We start from the raw sequence: 20,355 nt of genomic DNA, 5'->3' as shown, positions 1-20,355 counted from the left end.
GAGAGATAGTGAATCAATCAAAGTGATTTATTTCTTCTCGTTGGCTTAAGGTTTCTCCGTTTCACCACTAGATGTCAGTAACGACGTTGGAAACAGATGAACAGATTGATGGACAACAACAGGCTGCTCTGACGTTATCTGGGAATATGAGGCCACTAAATCTTCTGTGGTCTCAAAATCTCATATATAAAAATTCCAGTAGGCCTACCCCAAAACAATATTAGATCATTGAGGCTTTCAGTTGTATAATTGAATCGAGTTGACTTTACAACTTTGACTAAGAGCATAATTTCTTCCTTGTATCCTTAATGGACAAATAATGGATTGTAGTTCTCTGCTGCCCTGATAAAGATGGATCAAAACAAGCAGAAGAATGCGGGTGAGAGGCTCGTGCTCATTAGCTGGCCGTAAGTACAGCTCTGTGGTTTCCCCTCCCAGGAGAACGGTTCACAGTGCTGGGAAACTAGACAGTGGTCCCAACAGCTGCAGCCGTCCGAGGCTGTGATGGAAAGCTCTTGTATTGCCTCTGACTCCCTGTCCTCCTTCATCTAACAGCACTTTAATTCACCCGGCGTGCCCCAGACATGGCACTTACAATCTCGGTCGGTGCTCGCGTTGTCCCGGACCCTCGGATCAAACACTTAAACTGCCTCTAACCCCCGTGTCTTTAATCCGTGCTGCTGTGCTCAGAATAAATCAGCGGCGATACGCAGAAGAGTCTTGTCTTTTAATGCGCTGACAACATCTTGAAGCTTGTAGTGGCTTCACGTAAGGCTATTCAGGGCTGTTTTATTAAGTTTATGGTCTGTGGGGATACTCATTGTAGCCTGTATCCCATTTCCAACATACAAACATACCATGAACTTTATAAAACAGACCAGAACCAAATCAAAATGAAAAAGATAAACAGTGTGTTGAGTCTTCGTTCTTCAGCCACCAGGACACTAATTATAAAACAGCTTAATGTGCTATAAAGTTTGAGTCATTGGTTTGGCGGTAGCCTAACAACAGCTAAACAACCAACTAGCCTACATAGCCTACTTGAAACAGCTGACAACCTCATTTAGCAAACTATATTTTGGGAGGCGAAAACTGAAATGATTAGGTCTCATATTAATGCATATAACATATTAAATATACGTGCAATATTAAGGACGCCAGCTGTTCAGTGGACAGTGACGGCTGCCAAGCAGCGTAGTATTACTTCATAAATAACTCAACACATGTATATGCATGCAGGCTAAGGCTAATGCTCATGTGCATGCTCTCTGATGCATTAACGCAGATCAGAATCCATTGGAAATGTTGTATAATGCATTCAAACCGCGGTTAAGCAGCTGTCTAATGAAACACATTTAAAAACACGCCAAAATCACAGATTTACCAGGCAACACCTAGCCTACTAGGCTACTGGATTATATCGTCAAACCCACAAACAATATTTGTACACTTTGGTAATGTTGTTGTAAACATTGTTTATACACAAACACATACATTGCATATGTAATATAAATTATTATATCATCAGTGGTAAGAATCAGAGGTTGCTAAAAATGCAAGTGAAGAGCTAATCCTGTAATAATATCGTCTTGTATAATTCCCTATACCTCACAGATAAAACTTGTAAGGATCAGATGGTTGAACTGAGAGAAAATGGTCATCTGTAAACATGGTATAACCCAACGATAAAAACGATGGCTTCATTCTTGTTCTTGGATCTGCTCCAAATTAAGTCGACTAACCATTCACTCAGGCCTATCTTGTGTGAGTAGCCTCAGGCAACACTCTACTTTAGATACGCTGTCTCTTAAACATTTATAAACATGCATTAAGACATAAGCGACCGCCCAAGGTGCCATTAGGCAGGGTTTGGGAAAAAGTTCAAACTCAATGCTCTCCTCTACTTCCAAAGTTACACGTTTTTTTTTCCAAATGTGTCAACATTCATTCTGGTCTTTTGTAGAAAGTGAACCCATTGAAGGCACCTTGGATAAAACTCCTAATCACATCAGTGCAGAGAGAGAGAGAGAGAGAGAGAGGAGAGGAGAGAGAGCGAGAGAGAGAGAGAGAGAGAGAGAGGAGAGAGAGAGAGGAGAGAGCGAGAGAGAGAGAGAGAGAGAGAGAGAGAGAGAGAGAGAGAGAGAGAGACAGAGACAGAGACAGAGACAGAGAGAGAGAGAGACAGAGACAGAGACAGAGACAGAGTATCTCTATGCTGAAGCTCCACAGAGTGTCCGGCCAGCTGAAGTCATGATGTTGTCTTCATTCTCTTCTAAGCGCCCTGACATCACGAAGGGCCAAGTCTGGGAGCACAGGAGAGTGGGAAGTGAGATTTATGACAAAAAATAATAATTCAACTCAGAATGGTTTATAATGGAAAAAGTGAGATTAAAGTAAGATTTATAATGATATAGATAAGAGGTTATTACCTCGCCTACGATTTAAAACGAAATAAATACACATCTCCTGTGATTATTCAACCTATAGGCCTATGCAACCTATTTATCGTGGTTTTTACTTAATATAAATAGCCTAATCAATCAATCATGCCTAGGTATTTAGTATTCATGCAATAATATCGCTATTCCATAAACTAAATTAGCCCCAACGCATTTCCTTTCTGCGTCTCTTTAAAAAACGAACGATGTCAAAGCAAAGGCCCCGCGTCCTACCAGGTTGACGGGATGCACGAGGCTGCGCTCAAAGCGCTCGTCCTGCAGCAGCTGTCGGAGGTGGGAGATGTAGCTGGACGCCAGCCTCAGCGTGTCCAGCTTGGACAGCTTGGTGTCAGCCGGCACCCACGGTAGGGTGGTCTTGAGTCTGGAGAACCCTTTGCTCAGCACCCGCATCCGCGCTCTTTCCCTGGCGTTGGCTGCGTTCCTCTGACACTGGCGACTGTCTCTCTGGGGTGCGTTGGAAAGCTGCGCCGCGGTCGGTTGTGGTTTGGCCTTCCCGTGGACTCGATCGTCGAACTCCTCCTCGTCGTCTTCAGTGCAGCGGTGAGAGTTGTGATAGTCGGTTCCCCGCGTGGTCCTTCTCTGACACGGGCTAAAATCCTCAGCATCACTTGCTATTGAGCCGGTGGACATGGCGGTGCCACCTGTGCTTGGAGCAGATGTCTGTTGCCTTGAAGAAAAGAAAAAAAAAACGATTCCCTTTTAAAACAGCTGTCAATGCAAAACTGAACTAGGCTTGGTTTGATTTGTCCGAAAAAATATGTAAATATTAATATATTAAATAGCCAAAACATAAGCAATCATCTTTGACTGTCGCCTCTGTCACCCCGGACTGGAAGCTGCACACTTGCTTATATGGCTAAATTAAGTGCCCTGGACTTGGCATGAGCTTATTGTTTTTATCTCCACCCCTTTCCTCTGAGGACCACCTAGCCCCTTCATACAAGTTGACCACAACTGGGGATGTGATGTGTTTGTCACGGTCTTGACTCTAAGGTATTCACTGTGTAACTGCACAAAGTCCTGCATGGATTTATAGTTCAGCCAGAGTTACTGGGGAACAGTTCCTCACGCTGACCATAAGACAATCTGTGGCCCATGAATCAGGCGAATGGCGGGTGCATCCCTACCATGACGTGGGGGATAAATCACACGGGAGGACTACAAATACCGAATCAAACGTAAACTACAAACAAGTGACATGTTTCGCCCCGCGGTGCCCCCCCCCCCCCAAGCGACCCCCCTCTCCCACAAATGGAAGAGTTTCACTAATAGAAATGTCTTCATGACCTTATCAAAAGTGGCCCTAATCCATTTGCCAGTTTCACAGAGGGATTGGGTTTCAGCAGATGCAGAGAGACCTTTTCTCCCGCTGCCTCGCCAACACAACGCACACAGCTGTCCGCCGTTCCCATGACATCTGGACCGCTGGCATGACAAGGGTGTGGCCATGTGTGTCTGTGCGTCTGTTTGTGTGTGTCCGTGTGTGCGTGTGTTGGGGTAGCGTGCGGTGGGCACATTCTGTATTCATGTAATATTGATTCACCATTAAGGCCATATATTCCCTCCTTTCTCTCACAGTGTTATTGATCCGATGACGTCCACCACCTTCATAACAGAGGAGGCAGAAACCATGGTTACCGTGATCCTCGTCGACTCCCAGAGCCAGGGCTGAGATCAGCTGGGGTTCTTTGTTAGGAACATCCTGCGACACACAGGAGTCCTATCTGCTTCTTTAGGTGTGACACTGCCTCTCCAACCTGCACACTGTGAAACGCTCCCGGACAGACACAGTCACTCCAGAACAATTTCACCCTCGATTTGAGGACATTTGCCTCAGGGAGTTTGAAAGAAAATCCAAACGACCATTCGATCAAATCCATAGTTTTGGAATTGCTACTCATAGTAGATTGTCTACTCATAGTAGACATTCAGAAGCAAATTGGTATTAGCCGTGAACTACCCCAGGCATGATCAGGGTAGACACTAATCTTTTATTTTTATCATGCAGTTTATTAAGAATGCAGATCATCAACTTGAAATACTTCTATATACTTCTCAACTATCTTTTAAAAATTAAAGCATATGTTTTGAAAGTGCAGCAAATCCATTCTTTGTTTTCTGTGTCTGTTCTATATGTCCGAGCCCCACAGCTCTGTAGGTCCTTATTCTCCCTCCGTCCCTGGGACCGGAATGCTCCCTAATCCAGAGCCACATTCCCAAAGTTCCCCACGATCCCTTCTCCTTCCACTGTAATTTCAAACGTTAAGAAAATAGAGAAACTAGTCCTCAAGCCGTGAGGCCAGCTCATCCTCGGGTCTGAGATAGTGAACCAACGCGTCCGGTATCAGGCTCAGAAAACCTCCAGACACTCTGTCCGTCCGACTCCCTGTCACACCATCTGTCCGCTCCCAGAACACTATCCACTCTGAAGCCCGGGACCTGGCCGCTCAGAATGATACGTGTGATTAATGGACTCTTCTTTTCAGATACCATGAGTTTTTCACTTCCTTCTACTCCTCGCCGAAATACAGACTCCGGTCAGGCAGTGAGACTTAAACAGTGGCACGCATGAGCAGTAGTCATTCTGCGCACATGTACCCCGCTTAAAACCAAGCCCACGAGGGTATCTGGAAGCGTAATGGATGGCCACACGGTCATTGTGTCGGCTGCAGGAGTCATTACAGTTCAGCCAGAAGTCCTGAGGAGAAACACTGGAATCTGGACTTGAAGGGAGAGTACGCATTCGTCAATCAGCGTACACTTGCAGAGGTCGTGACCCCCCTATCGGCACCCCTCCCCCCCCCCCACGTTCACTCGTACGACAGGGAGACAGGTGCAAGGCGATGATGTCAGAGGCTTTGCCCTGTGGTTCCCATGGTTACTAGTGGACCAGCTGTGGCGTGAAAAGCTAGGGTGGGTTAACTACTATTTCTCACAGGGTTAAGTACTACGCCTCAGAATGCACTATGGGAAAGCCAAAACAATCGCCCTAACAGAATGAACTACTGGAAACACCACAAATGCATTACCAGAATGCACTATATCCAAAACCACCATTACCATAGCCACACAAAATAGAGATCTCCAGTTTAGGACTCACACACACATACACCCACACACACCAAACAGATATACACGCACACACATTTAGTTATACATTTAATGGAAGCTTTATTCATTCTTTATTAAGATTCAATGACATACAGTACCAAGAACTTCAAGTTTACAAGCAACAAAAATATAATAAAGACAGTACATGCAACACAAGTTAAGAGATTCAAATATGGTATTTCAGCAACGAGATTACTTCAGACACACAAACAATACAGTATTAGTTGACATTGTGCTGACGGTATCGATAGCTTATCAAAGAGTCTGCATGTAGCACCTTGCTTTGTAGACAATGTGCTTTTTATTCCACAACAACATTTTATTTAAGTGACAGTTATGTACGATAATCCCCTTTTTAATCAACATTAAAACATCGAAACATCAAACGGTTTGACAGTTTAACTCCCAAAACAACGAACAGAGCCCGAAGGCAAAGGCAGTGATTCAAAGTTTATTAACTTTGTAGCGTTCTACAACACACACACACACACACACACACACACGCACAAAAACACACACACACACACACACAAACACACACACACACGCACAAACACCAACACACACACAAACACACACACGCAAACACACACACACACACACACACACACACACACACACACAAACACACACACACACACCCTATTTCCCCAAACTCTTGCGGTCGAGGGCCTTCATCAGCGGGATCCACTTGGAGCCGCCCTGGGGCCGGGGGCCGGGGGTCATGCGGGGGCCCCCCCGGCCCCTGAAGTGCTCCGGCCCGTCGTACTCGTCAGCCTCCGACGTGATCTCCATCTTCTGGAGGACGAGCTTCAGGAGGCCGTGCTGCTTCTCCAGCAGGCAGGACATCTCCTTCATCCTGGGGAGGGAGGGGAGGGGGAGGGGAGGGATAGAGGGAGGGGAGGGGAGGGATAGAGGGAGGGGAGGGATAGAGGGAGGGGGAGGACGGGAGGGGAGGGGAGGGAGGGATAGAGGGAGGGAGGGAAGGGAGGGAGGGAGGGAGGGAGGGGAGGGAGGGAGGGAGGGGAGGGAGGGATAGAGGGAGGGAGGAGGGGGTGGGAGGAGGGAGGGAGGGATAGAGGGAGGGGGAGAGATGTTTTTGCTAAAGCAGAACCTCTGGGAGGAACCGCCCCAGAGCCGGGGCCGCACACCGAGCCCTTAAAGGGCGGAGCTACACCGAGCCCTTAAAGGGCGGAGCTACACCGAGCCCTTAAAGGGCGGAGCTACACCGAGCCCTTAAAGGGCGGAGCTACACCGAGCCCTTAAAGGGCGGAGCTACACCGAGCCCTTAAAGGGCGGAGCTACACCGAGCCCTTAAAGGGCGGAGCTACACTCCTTGGTTCTTTTCATATCTACCTCAGAGAACTCATGGACGGAGTGGATTAAGATTACAGGAGGGGATCATGCTCACAGATTCACGCCCCAAGCAACATGATTGGTCAGAAATATGAAGCAAAAGAGGTGAAATGCCCCTTTCCCCCAGATCTGAGCACTTCTATAATCAAACTTGAGTTATTTATCTAAAGTCTGATTTGCGACAATAGAAAGGCTAGAATTGATGCACTATTTAATGATGAGGTAGACACAGCGAAAAGTTTTGTTTTATACATGCATGAGTCAATAGGGGTTAGGCTCAAGTATACCTGTGGACTAGGGATTGGTACCAACACCTTTCACCCTAATCCTGCCCAATGTTTGTTGTTTTTCAGAACGATAATATGTGAGCGAACATTGAGGCAGTGAAGTACTAGAATAGTTGAACGTCAAAACCCGTTGATTGTATTTAAAGGCCACTAGAGGCTGCTCACGCATCACAAACACCACTGCATGAATCTCTCCCTGTAGTTCAAATCAAATCATTGCTCTGCTTTTCCTCCAGAAATGTCTACGATGAAGTAAATCTTGCTTCGATACAATAAAGATTCATGACCAGATTAAGGACCAACCTCACAGTAACTTTAAAAAGTAAAACAAATGATAGATATTCTACTTGTCGAAACCAGCAATTTATCCACATAACCACCCCATCATATACACGGATATACATATGATATAAATATACTTTACCTGGTCTTCTGCTTTTGGAGTTCATTCTCAATGGGATTGGCGCGGCTTGACTTGCTTGGCATCTGGGGCCTGATACCTGTTCTCTCTTCCCCCTCCCTCTGCAGGAGCATATTAATGTAGCTCTGTGCACAAACCCAAGACAGACAAAGACGTGTGGAGGTCATTAGAGGAGGTCATTACTTTTTACAGTATTTAGCGTCTCCAAGGGGCTTACAAGCCCTGATTAAAACTCCTAAACGACCAATTGAAGATTCCCTGAGGGAAGGATGAACTCAGAAGGGTAAAGACAAGCGACAGCACGGAGAGGAGAATAAAAGAGAGCCGAATAAACAGACGTAATGTGGAAGAGCCAGAGATGAACGTATTGTCAGATGAGCATTGAAAACCAATGAGTCCTCGATGAGCGAACATCAAGACGCAGGTCAGCTACTTCAGCGCAGTCAAAGTAGATCTCGTCTGCAACCATTCTGAGTCGCTGAGTACGGGAACATGGTAGTCAGTCCGGATATGGGGACCTATGCTACATTTTCACTTACATTCAGGGCATTTAGCAGACGCTTTTATCCAAAGCGACTGACAATAAGTACATTTGACAGAAGTAAGAGCAACAACCATATAGCGCTGTCTGTACAGTAAGGATGTTCCTAGAACCAAGTGCCAAGCACTAACAATCACTACGTTAACCCATTCCCCGTATACTACAACGACAGCTAGGATAAGATGCTACACAATGCTAAGTCCTGCTTTTAAGTGGCAGGTTGTACTGTTTTTAAGCGGCCGGTTGTCAGTGTATGGGAAAGACTCTTTTCATAGAAGTGTCATCGTGGAACCACACAGAAGTCGCTCATCCCAATGATGTGGGCTCTGCTCCAGTGCAGTCCAGTGGACCAGTGCAGCAGTGATGGACTGAAGTATAGAAGATAAACAACACTCTGACACAGCTACACATCGAACCAACCCACCTACCAGATGTTACTGTGGGGGGGGTGCACCTGTGTTTCCCCTATGACCTATGACAGCCCTCTGTAAAGGGCCTACGGTCCGCTGTGGAACTGCAACCTGATCCAAAGACCTTCAGCCTTCACTGCACTGGCAGCTTTTCAGCGGCCGCTTCTGATAGCGGATAAATCCAGACAACGCGCGTCTTGAATTATGGATCAATGTATTTGTTCCCTTCTTACTAAAAATACAAACAAAGATGTCCCTATCGCATTCACGCGGTTGAAAAATAGTTTGCCACTCCCGCTCCACCTGGTCATAGGTAACCCATCAATATATTTGACATCTGTCAGTCAGAACGTCAGACGTCACCCTCAATTGGCCAGACAGAAAACGGCAGTCAATCAGATTTCAAACATAAAATTACGTAATTGTAAACCATAATTCACCATACTATTAAACCATATTTCATAAACTTAAATATTATAATTATTTCATTAATGTTATCAATCTTAATCACTAAAATTAATTAGCAAACTTAAATATCAAAATGGCTCCAACATTCACTGTTCGCGTTTTGGATGGACCTTTGACTACCCAAATAACAAGTAGATACTTGAGGATTATTTTGAAGCTGTGAACAAATTGAACCACCTTGCAGAGGAAAATTGCAGAGTTTAAAGTATATTGTGGTTCATCGTTAGTGTTGCTAATTAGCGTCAGCAGATCATCGCATGGCACAATCGGTTGACCTCAGCCGACCTTGGAGCACTTCCGGTTGGGGTAGTTGAGGATGAAGGGCTTGTCCACACGCTTCATGAACCAATAGGGCAGCTTGTCTTCCAGCACAGTGTGGAGTTCAATCTGAGGAGAACATATGTGCATGTTATCGTTCATGCGGCCATATCGCTCCATGCTGCGGAGATGACTTCACGTCGTCGTGCATACGTCGTCGTCGTCGTACATACCTGCATGGCCATGCGCTTCAGGGAAGCGTTCTTCTGGACCTCGGCGATGTCTCCGACTGCCAAACCGATCTACGAGGCAAAGGTCAGAGAAATATCAGTTCATGTTCATGAACTTGGAGGCTGTCGAGCTCAGACTTCCCCTCACGTACCTTGCCGAGATTCTTTCCTGCGTACAGAAATCAATACTATATTGATATTGTAGTCTACTTACCAACAGATTCACCAGCAGTATTGGCATCAGTAGAGCAAATTCAATAAAGAGCACGTATGTCAGGAAAGTAAAGGGAAGTTTGTTGTCGAGGGTCGGCTTCAGGAAGTTGGTTTCATAGTTTAATTCTCCGATCATCATCACGAAAATCTGAATGACTGACAAGGGCACAGTCGCAAACTCTTTCTGTAAGAGAACAAACAAGAGGTGACTTACAGGATGTCAGTTCAAATAGGAACCTAAACACCACAAACCTTTCAACTGATATTTATTTGTTCCATGATGTGAAAAGTGAGAACCCCTGATTAGGTCTGTTTGTTGTGGTTTCCTTGTGTTCGTTTGTGATGATATTTCCTGATCCCAGAGAGGTCTGGTTGGTTCCCTACCTGGTTGAGCATCAGGGCGTGAAACCCCAGACCGAAGGCCACCATCAGGAACAGGAAGAGCATCACGATGCTGACCAAGGTCTTCATGATTTCGCCGAACATCACCACGTAGATACCGAAACGATCAAACCTGGGCAAACGAGACCGTCAATTCAGCAGCCAGCTAGAGGTAAGTCCTCCACTGTCTTCGAAAGGCATTCGTTGCTATCTTAATCGAGCAAACAACCCTACCTTTGGAGATAGAGTAGAAAGCAAACCCAAGAATGGAAAACTGCCACTGCCCCCGCCTGCCAATGTAGGGACCCCTCTACGTTTAGGGCCAGTGGAATGACGAAGGCGAGCGAGAAAAAGGCCACAACCCAATCAATATTGTTGGACGAATCCTTGAAGTAATTCCAGCGCTTGCAGGTGGGAAAGAAACAACAGTTTATTTGAAAGGAATGAAACACAATGGAACAGGGCTGACATATTTTTATTGTCTTTGCTTGGTTTGCTTACAGACATCAATAGCTAAACAAATCTGTAAAGCGACTTAAACGTATAACGCATTGTGAACGATGCACGAACGCCACTGTTAAAATGTCATTGGCTTTCACACGTCGCCGAAGGCGAAGTGAATAGTGGGGAATAGCTATTAACAGCGAATAGCTATCAATCACGGGATATTGCCCAAAATCCAGAGATAGCAAACCAATCAAATTGCGCCATATTAGGAGGTTCACGTGTAGCATATACTAATACCAAAATAAAAGCGTGCTACTATAAAATGACGCTTTTAGCCATTTTTATGATCTCATTATCATTGAATTAACATGCAATGATCATATTATCATCAGACTCATCATGGGCACATACCATTGATCCACTGGGATTTAAGTCTGGTACTCCCAAACTGAACAAAGGAAAGCTCTATCGCGGGGTCTGGGCTGACGTTAAATCTTGAATCTGATTCGTTTGACTCCCGAGTTACTGATGGGCCAATCAGCGGGGGGCTCGCTCGCCATCCCTCAGCGTGACGGCCCCCGGGTCGGCCGGCCCATAGCCCCCGTACCCGGCGACGGCCGGGGGGATTAAAGATTCATGGGTGTACTTCACCCTACTGTGAAACGACGTCTGCTGCATAACTGTACCTGTTGGAATATCTGAAGCACCTCCTTCCCTATGGCGTAGAAGTTCATGACCATCACCATCACCATGCACAGCGACAGGGAGAAGCTTTGCTGCAGGGACGAAGCGGGGGGCGGGATAGGTTAGCGCTTGACGAAGTGCGGGAGTTTGCACACCGTGGCGAAGCACTTACCTGCGTCCATTACTCTTGATGGCTTATCCATATCTTATCTTATCGATGGAATGGAGTGTGATTGCTTTGCCTGCAGTTTAGTTACTGTGGCGATTTCATTTCAATCAATTATGGCTAAATATTGATGATATAAACATTGGGGCATCGTCTGGGCCACTACTTCAATATTTGATCCACCCGTTCATCTCTCTCTCAGTCTGCTCATCTCCTGGAGCCCGTTGGTCCCTTCTAACCAATACCTCGGAGAAAGAGACGGGCACCATCTCCACATCCAGCTGGCCCGGTAAGGTGGTGTTGACGGATGGCCTCAGCGCCAGGGTGAGGTAGGTGAGAGGGAGCTGACCCATCAGGTACAGAACCATGTTCAGCACATGGGCCAGGCTTCCGTAGGCCACCCTACGCACAAGGGGGAGCTGTGGTCAGGGGCGGGGTTCACTGAGAGGTTGGTACTTTACTGGCACCGACGTTGGTGAACGACATTCAGCCAAGACACCGGCCAGTCCGACCGAACATTGATGGCAATAAAGGAGGCACTAAAAACATCAACCTTGATGTGATAATGATTTAGGGATTCGATGGTATCTGATACAGACCACTTCATTTCGAGGTACTTCTGACAGACAGGGTGAGAGAGGAGCTCGATGCGGTTGTATTTCACCATAGTCTAAGGAGAGATCGGTAGAAGGAAAAAGAAGTTCATCCTGTTCATCTGGTGCACTCGGCTGTAACACTTGTTCACAGGGAGGCCATTTGTGTTATGCTCATACCCTGGCATGCAGACAGTATCTTAATGTTATTCTAAGACTGGATTTTTACATTAAGTGCGGCCAGCGGCTGGATTCTGGGGACAGGCTGTCCTGTGATCTTGGCCATCTTCTTCAAGGAAATGGGCGCCTGGAGCCACTGGAAATTGTATTCAATCTGTAAAAAGATACAAATAGCAATGATAAGGATTAGCGGTGATACCATACTAGAGAATGTATTCATATCAGGCAAATCAATGCAAATTGTTGGTATATTTTCTTAATACACCAAAACAGAATAACAATGGTATCCCACATTACACACGTGTTTATCATTAATATTAATAAGATGCTAAGTGAAATACAGTGAATTCTGTGTGTGTCATAAATATAAATATGATGCTCATTGAACTACGGTGAATTCTGTGTGTATCACAACTATAAATTATGAATCTCATTCAAATACAGTGAACTCCGGGCTGTTTGGGTCGTCATCCGATTCCCTCACGCAGCGATCCAACAGGTACTAGTGAAAAGAAAGAGAATCTGTTAGTCCCTTAATAAAATGACTAGAAATATTTGTCATATACACATAGTCCCTGTATACGAACACTATACATACGTGTCTTATACACATAGTCCCTGTATACGAACACTATACATACGTGTCTTATACACATAGTCCCTGTATACGAACACTATACATACGTGTCTTATACACATAGTCCCTGTATACGAAGACTATACATATGTGTCCTAAACATATAGTCCCTGTATACCACGACTATACATATGTGTCCTAAACATATAGTCCCTGTATACCACGACTATACATATGTGTCCTAAACATATAGTCCCTGTATACCACGACTATACATATGTGTCCTAAACATATAGTCCCTGTATACCACGACTATACATATGTGTCCTAAACATATAGTCCCTGTATACCACGACTATCCATATGGGTCCTTCAGACCATCCTGCAGCCAGCTCACCTTGTAACTCTCAGGCAGAATCTCAATCATGTCCAGGACGGGGGATTGCTGGGAAGAGGCGGGGCTGAACAGCCACAAAGCTTCCGTACATCTGGGGCAACGAGGAAGATGGAAGTAGTTTGCGTGGTGGTTGGCGTCATATGAACAAAGGCGATTCTAGGTTTTAGGTTTTTAAGGGGGTTTAGACCTTTCATGGGATTTACTGGTATAAGGTCAGTTTGGATGAAGCCTACATAAAAGTGGTTTGTCACATTTTTCATTGACAATTTTAACTTCTTCGAATTAAAATGTTTTCTCCAGCCCCAGTAATTGGGGTCTTAAATCGCCCCTGCATAACATCCTGATCTCAGTAATTGGATTATTTAGGGGATTAGCAGGAATCACCCATTAAGTAGTATTAAGTGTTAGGCTACAATTGGCATAATAAAAAATGCACCAAAAAGACGATAAAGTCAGACAGCGTCTATTGTTACACCGTGACACCATCTCTGAAGCGTGGGGGCTCCGGGGCCGAGCGTGTCCCCGTACCGCGCTGATCTCACTGGGGAGGAAAGCCCCCAGCGGGGCTGGTTGGGGGGCACTCTGGGGGCGGGGGGGTGGTACCTGTCGCTGTCTATCACGGCGTTGACCACGTCCTGCCGGCAGTTCAGCAACGCTTCGTGCAGGAAGGAGGTCTGGTTCCTGCTCAGGACGATCTCCGCGCCGCGCGACAGCAGCAGCAGGACAGCCGACACGTGGCCCTCCCTGGCTCCGATGTGCAGAGCTGTGTTCTGCAGGGAGATGGAGATATAGATAGATATATATAGATATATAGATATATATATATATTAGGGCTGTCAAACCATTAACATTTTAATCACGTTTGAGCACAATGAATGGCACATTATCATTCATACCAAATGTACTTGATAAGCCAAAAATAGTGTGGGTTGAATATGAAACTGACGGAACAACACAGATTTGGGAGTTAAAAATTAAATTGTCAAATGTAATTGCGTTAGTGTGTCCATTTTTATTAATCGAATTAAAGTAAGATTGCATAAACGCTTTATTTTCACGCTCATTTCTGCCGGCCTAATATATATAAATGTAAAAAAAAACGTTCAGGAACAGCATATGCCGTATGTCTGAGATATTCAGGTATTGGTTGAGGAGTTGTAATCCCAGCAGGTCTGAACTCCGGGGCGCCCCAAGCTAACTGTGGGCAATTTTCTATTTCTAATTTACTTCAACTGTTTGCTATGTACGTCTTTTATGGCACCCATTGCACTCCTAACTACCCCTAGAGAGGGATCTCCCATTCTGTGGTCCTTCCTAAGATTCCTTCCTTCATACTTAAGGGACTTATTTTTCTTTCCTATTACATGGCCTGTGAGGCACTTTGAGACTCTAACTCAGATTAATGGCCAAACAAATAAAATGGAACTCACTTGACTTAAAAAGGCATCCTTGAACAAGTTGTTTAACCCCTACTCACTCATGAATTACACAAACTGTATCTCTACTTATCACAAAACCATTTTGGTTTAAAGACTAAAAAGTTCAATAAACGTGAAGGTCGCCGTGTCAGAACAGAGTCTGCTTCTGTTCATCGCTGTGGCTATGTATGACAGGCTGTTGTCTTTGGCGTGATTCACATTCACACTGTTGAATGCTTTCTTAAGACCTACCTTATATAGGGGTATGGCTATTTAAAGTTGAACATTGAAGAGTTGTTCATCCATCTATAGAGAGCCTAGTAGCCTACCATATTCAAAGTTGAACACTGAAGAGTTCTTCATATATACACGTAGAGCCTACCCCGTCCTCGTCGGTTTTGTCCAGCAGCTTGGTGCTGGCAGACAGTAGAATCCTCAGAGTCTGCGTGTATCCTTCGCTGGCCGCGTGGTGAACACAGGTCCATCCTCTGTAGTCGCTGCAGACCAGAGATTCAGAGCAGGCAGCTCACTCATCATTCAGACGCATTAGGCCAGGGATTACAAACATGCTCATACCAGGACTTCAGGACCAAGAGGTTGAGGTACTTTTTCATAACAATGTCAAAAAAAGATAATAATAAACTTTTCTCTATCGTTACTCGTACAGCATTCCCTGTTTTCAGTGAACACTTGCATCTTTATGAAAAAAGAAAAGCCATGAAGGTATTACTATTTGAGAATATCTTGAATATTTGGATACTTTGGGAGTAAAAAAAGGTTGTGGCCTCGAACATCAGGGTGCTGTATCCGGGTGGTGTATCTTGGTGGTGTGTCTGGGTGCAGTAGCTGGGTTGTGTATCCGGGTGGTGTATCTTGGTGGTGTGTCTGGGTGCAGTAGCTGGGTTGTGTATCCGGGTGGTGTATCTTGGTGGTGTGTCTGGGTGCAGTAGCTGGGTTGTGTATCCGGGTGGTGTATCTTGGTGGTTTGTCTGGGTGCAGTATCTGGGTTGTGTATCCGGGTGGTGTCCCCGGGTGGTGTCCCCGGGTGGTGTATCCGGGTGGTGTATCCGGGTGGTGTACCCGGGTGGTGTACCCGGGTGGTGTATCCGGGTGGTGTACCCGGGTGGTGTCCCCGGGTGGTGTCCCCGGGTGGTGTCCCCGGGTGGTGTACCCGGGTGGTGTACCCGGGTGGTGTACCCGGGTGGTGTACCCGGAGGTGCATCGGGGCCTACCTGTGGAACAGCGCCCCCTTGCGGAGGAGCAGCTCCACCACCTGGGTGTGGCCCTCCTTGGAGGCCAGGTGCAGCGGTGTGAGCCCCGCCTCGTCGCCCTCGTTCACCAGCCGGGAGTCCGTGATGGTCTCCAGGAGGCGGTGGCAGGTATTGATCCGCCCGTACCTGACGGAGAGAAGGAGGGGGGTGATGGATGAGGCGGAGGACGGAGGCTCTGCCGGGGTGGAGGAGGTCGACAGGTGAGGTTGGAGGCAGATGGAGAGGGGCTTTATTTGTTTGTGTTGATGGGATGCTTGACATTGATAGGGCAGTTCCCTATAGTTCCCTCTCAATCTCTCCCTAAATGTCTCGATCTCTCTCCTGCTCTCTCTCTCTTGCTCTCTCTCACTATCTCTATCTCACCATCTATCGCTCTTAGTGGTTAATTTGTTTTCAGACTTTTGTGACTGTCTGGACAATTCCTCTAAAGTTTACTTTATCAAACTCTGAAGAAGCTCATTAAGGGAGGTCTGTTTTCAGTGAGTGACATGAGAATTAAACTGATGCGTTGGATGAAGAGCATTGAAAAGCCGTCGTTGGCTATTGTTTTTGTCGTGTGGAAAATCTGAATCCTGATCTCATCATAGCATGGCCTTCATCTGCCCTCCATCTCTGTTAGAGTGGTGATAATAGAGCCGTCCATTACTGTAACGTTAAATGGCAATTCATTTTACACTATCTGCTACATTCCATTACATGTGCCGCGCCTAATGATTTATACTGCAGTGATCCCCTTCTGTCAGAGTTGATGAATTGATAGGATAACGATTGACGCATGTCATGGCAATTCATTTTCTGAAAAAGCTTTTATGGACAAAAATGGCCCACTGAATGAAGGAAAAAAATATGAATGCTGAAGTCATTTCATACACCTCTTGTGATGTGGGGGTCTTTCTTATCTTTATGATTGACGAGGCCAAATGGGTGGCAGCTGAAGAAAAGTTCCATAAAGAAAAGTTTTTAGGGAATTAAAGTCAGTTTAAGCTAACGCTAGCCCAGACTGAGCTGGGTTCCAGTTTGCCCAGACACTGGACTCAATTTCCTTTGGTTCACCCCTTTTTTATGTACAAAAAATGTATGCATGGGTTTTTTTATAATGCAGTATAGAATGTTTAGAATCCAAGTATTCCGACAAAATGTCGCTATATTTAATATAGAGTCACATTCAGACAATTTGATCCAAAGGGACTTTGTGAAAAAAAATGTATGTAGTTTCCCTTCCCTTTCAGCCAGCAGTGACTGCATGTAGCTATGTAGTGTATAAAAGTGTCGCCATATTACAAGTATAAAGTATACCCTCACCTTCAACAGTGCTGTGTTTGAACCTGCACAATCACTTTTGTTCCAGTTTTTTCTTTTTTTCCCCCTGCTTATTCACACGACCGATCAAAGTCAAAGTCAGCTTTATTGTCAATTCCGAAATATGTGCCAGACAAACAGAGGAGACAAAATTCAGTTTGTCTCCGACCCACCATGCAAGACTCAAACAAACCAGTGATGTTCTATATTTCTCTGAATTTATTTGGTCTGCTAAGAGAAAGGAGAGACAAGGAGAATATTTAAGCGAGGCTAATGTAAGTTGAAATCAAAGGTTTTAAAAAGTTCAAGTTTTGATACGCGGCTCTATGTAAGACTCCAAAGTCTCAAACGACTAGCCTACTTTCACATCATCCGAGATGAATCAGCAAGATATAAGATATAATCAACAAGGCAGACTTTATTTAGCCTTTTTTTCATTTAATGGCTCATTCAAGGGCGTTCGACTCCCAGCCGTTCTGGTTCTGAACCACACACGTTCAAAGCCGGACCTGTAGGGGTCCTTTCCCGAGAGGCCGAACCCCCTCCTGATCTTTAATTACATAAATCTAAAAATATTCACTGTAAGTTTCTATAGATAAAGTCTAAATCAAGCCTCTGATGGAGCCGTTTCTAAACCAGTGGACCAGTGACCATGAGTCTGCCTCCGTTCCCTGGTCCTCAAAGGGAGCCGACCTGTGATCAACGCTATGAGCCCCCAGACTGGGGAGCCCCGCCCGTTCTGCTGCCGATTGGAATCCGCCCCGCACCAGGGTTTGGAGAGGACCAATACATTTCTGCGTGAGCCAATCACCAAGTTGGCTTCCCCCCCTGGCGCGCTATTGGCTGGTTCAACACAAGGACGACAGGGAAGCGACGGCAAGCAGACAATTTCGTACAGAGTGAGTTGAACTAGGCCCTTTGATCACGCCTCTTGTGCTGAAAAGAAATTACAGCAGCCTCCCCAGACCAAGATCAATCTAGGATGGAGCTCGGTCTGGCAATAGCCGGGCTAATGAGCCACACCTGTGTCCCTCCTACCGTGAGGCCTCTGAAGAGGGTCAACGTAACCGTCTGACAGAACCCTACACAGAGAGCACTGCGGTGAACACTCACTGGGCGGCGAAGTGCAGCGCAGACTTCTTGTCCTTGGACTTCAGGGCCAGGCAGAGCTCCCCGGAGAGCCCCAGCATGTTCTTGACGGCGTCGTGGACGCCCAGCCGGCAGGCGTAGTGCAGCGGCGTGCAGCCGTCGTGGTCCTCGCTGCTCAACAGGGCCTTCACGCCCTTACTCTGAAGGCGACACATTATCATGCTCTTATTGTGATGGACGGCCCAGTATCACTCTGTTGTTCCAACAGACGCTCTTCTCCTGAAGGAAGGAACATTATCATGCTCTTATTCTGAAAGAGGACATGTTATCAGCTTCTTATTCTGAAGAAGGTATTTGTTATCATGCTCTTATTTTGAAGGAAGCTATGTTATCACACTGTTATTACAAAGGGAGATGCATTGCGCTATGCATCCATAGCGTTTGTAGGGGCTCTCCCTCAATCCATCTCCAATGAGCACACACACTGGGACACTGGTAGGATTTATAGAAGTGTTGGAAAAGCTGGCCTGATGTTATTTTATGCTTCATCATCTGAAACTTCTTAAAAAGCAAAACACACGCAGGGAAAATGTTCTTCAGTACTAAGATGAACGAGATTGTTTTTAAATGAAACCTCGGAGATCCAGTTGGTCTCAGTTAGGATACCTGCAGCACGTCCTCACTCAGGTTCTTCAGCCCCTTGCGCTGCAGGATGGCCAGGTGGAGGAAGTTACACCCAGACCTGTCGCGCACGGCCATGTTCGCCCCTGGGTTGGAGAGGGAGAAGACGAATGCAGATGAATGCATATTCAGAATAATGAAATATATATATATATATATATATATATATATTTCATGCATCATATACACAATCACAAACACACCATCCTTGGATAAACCTCCTTTCCTCAGGCTGCACAGATAAATGTCTTGTTTTGCACAACTAGCGCGTATGGAATTGCCTTCAGCGAGTGAATTAAGAGGTGGAAAGGGTAAACTCCATGGCTGAATGGTCTGCACAGAACTCATGATTCTGTAATCTGCAGTATGCCTAGAGAGATGGGGAATCGTTATTTCGCTGGTGATACGGGATGTCGTTTCGTCAGTGGTGGTAATATCAACAAGCAGGGCCTGTTGCAATGGTGTAGACATGCCTTCTGAGTCTTTCTCTCCAATAGATTTAGAATTATATCAATAACAACAATATTAATTTAATAAATAAATATATATATACACCAATATATATACACCAATTTGCAGTGCTCCCCATCCCTGGAGGGAGGATTCCTCCTCTGTGTTCCTGTCTTGGATTCGGTGGGTTTTCTTTTGGCCTTTAGTGGGTTCAGGGTGGGGGGGATGTTCTATAATGAGGCCTGGGAAGTTTGAGACTGTGACTGTTATATAAAATCCAATTGACTTGAAAAAAAAAAGTCTCATGTAAAAACACATATATACGAACACACAAACAGACACACAAACACACCGATGTACAGCACATGCAAACCGCTCCCATTGCCCCATGGGTGTGGGGGTGTTGTAAAGAGCCCAACCTTTAGCCAGCAACAAGGCCACCGTCTTCCAGGAGCCACAGCTGGTGGCCAACAGCAAGGGGCTGTTTCCGTTGCAGTCCATGCGCTCCACATCGCCGCCCTGCAGTCACAGGAAGGAAGGAAGGAAGGAAGGAAGGAACTGAGGAGTTACAGCCCCGATGCTAGGCGGCAGTGAACTCACCCAGTCTCAGGGCAGAGATAAGTGAAGGGAGTGTGATGTCCGCATGGGGAGAGGGATGGCAGCGGGACAATGTAGTTGTCATGGTGCTTTATTATTAGAGGTGTGTGTGTGTGTGTGTGTGTGTGTGTGTGTGTGTGTGTGTGTGTGTGTGTGTGTGTGTGTGTGTGTGTGTGTGTGTGTGTGTGTGTGTGTCTGTGATTCTGTATATGATGCATTTCTGTGTGTGTCTGTGTGTGATGTGTGTCTGTGTGTGTGTGTGTGGTTTGTGTGTGTGATGTGTGGGTGGTGTGTCTGTGTGTGTGTGTGTGGTTTGTGTGTGTGTGGGTGGGTGGTGTGTTTGTTTATGCGTGATATCCATATGCTATTTA

General features: G+C 45.9%; 2 protein-coding genes across 2 annotated transcripts in view; both read right to left on the bottom strand.

The window, feature by feature from the left end:
• Positions 1 to 1,949: 1,949 nt before the first annotated feature.
• On the bottom strand, positions 1,950 to 3,426 carry LOC132452477 (transcription factor 21). Its single transcript, XM_060045128.1, has 2 exons — positions 2,673 to 3,426; positions 1,950 to 2,303 (listed from the first exon to the last, which is right to left on the bottom strand). Exons 1-2 carry the CDS (start codon positions 3,087 to 3,089, stop codon positions 2,211 to 2,213), a joined length of 510 nt encoding a protein of 169 aa, XP_059901111.1. The 5' UTR covers positions 3,090 to 3,426; the 3' UTR covers positions 1,950 to 2,210.
• A 2,179-nt stretch (positions 3,427 to 5,605) lies between these two features.
• Positions 5,606 to 20,355, bottom strand: part of trpa1b (transient receptor potential cation channel, subfamily A, member 1b) — a 30,247-nt gene continuing 15,497 nt past the window's right edge. Inside the window, exons 12-30 of the mRNA XM_060045127.1 lie at positions 19,807 to 19,906; positions 18,923 to 19,023; positions 18,281 to 18,456; positions 15,830 to 15,994; positions 14,980 to 15,094; positions 13,783 to 13,949; positions 13,180 to 13,270; positions 12,648 to 12,707; positions 12,255 to 12,359; positions 12,032 to 12,102; positions 11,678 to 11,834; positions 11,269 to 11,358; positions 10,370 to 10,539; positions 10,139 to 10,268; positions 9,756 to 9,938; positions 9,545 to 9,613; positions 9,339 to 9,440; positions 7,638 to 7,759; positions 5,606 to 6,429 (exon numbers count right to left, since the gene is read on the bottom strand). Of these exons, the coding sequence (XP_059901110.1) occupies positions 6,213 to 6,429; positions 7,638 to 7,759; positions 9,339 to 9,440; positions 9,545 to 9,613; positions 9,756 to 9,938; positions 10,139 to 10,268; positions 10,370 to 10,539; positions 11,269 to 11,358; positions 11,678 to 11,834; positions 12,032 to 12,102; positions 12,255 to 12,359; positions 12,648 to 12,707; positions 13,180 to 13,270; positions 13,783 to 13,949; positions 14,980 to 15,094; positions 15,830 to 15,994; positions 18,281 to 18,456; positions 18,923 to 19,023; positions 19,807 to 19,906 (2,391 nt within the window). The 3' untranslated portion in view covers positions 5,606 to 6,212. The remainder of the gene's footprint in view (positions 6,430 to 7,637; positions 7,760 to 9,338; positions 9,441 to 9,544; positions 9,614 to 9,755; positions 9,939 to 10,138; positions 10,269 to 10,369; positions 10,540 to 11,268; positions 11,359 to 11,677; positions 11,835 to 12,031; positions 12,103 to 12,254; positions 12,360 to 12,647; positions 12,708 to 13,179; positions 13,271 to 13,782; positions 13,950 to 14,979; positions 15,095 to 15,829; positions 15,995 to 18,280; positions 18,457 to 18,922; positions 19,024 to 19,806; positions 19,907 to 20,355) is intronic.

Source organism: Gadus macrocephalus, chromosome 23 (assembly GCF_031168955.1).
Source record: "Gadus macrocephalus chromosome 23, ASM3116895v1".
Classification (NCBI taxonomy): domain Eukaryota; kingdom Metazoa; phylum Chordata; class Actinopteri; order Gadiformes; family Gadidae; genus Gadus; species Gadus macrocephalus.
This window is presented reverse-complemented; position numbering and strand designations above follow the sequence as displayed.

What these genes read in the sequence shown, in the direction of transcription:
- LOC132452477 (XM_060045128.1), bottom strand. Translation starts at nt 3,089, where the DNA reads ATGTCCACCGGCTCAATAGCAAGTGATGCTGAGGATTTTAGCCCGTGT. An exon ending in TCGTGCATCCCGTCAACCTG is followed by an intron (nt 2,304 to 2,672) that starts GTAGGACGCGGG and finishes CTGTGCTCCCAG; the next exon opens with ACTTGGCCCTTCGTGATGTC.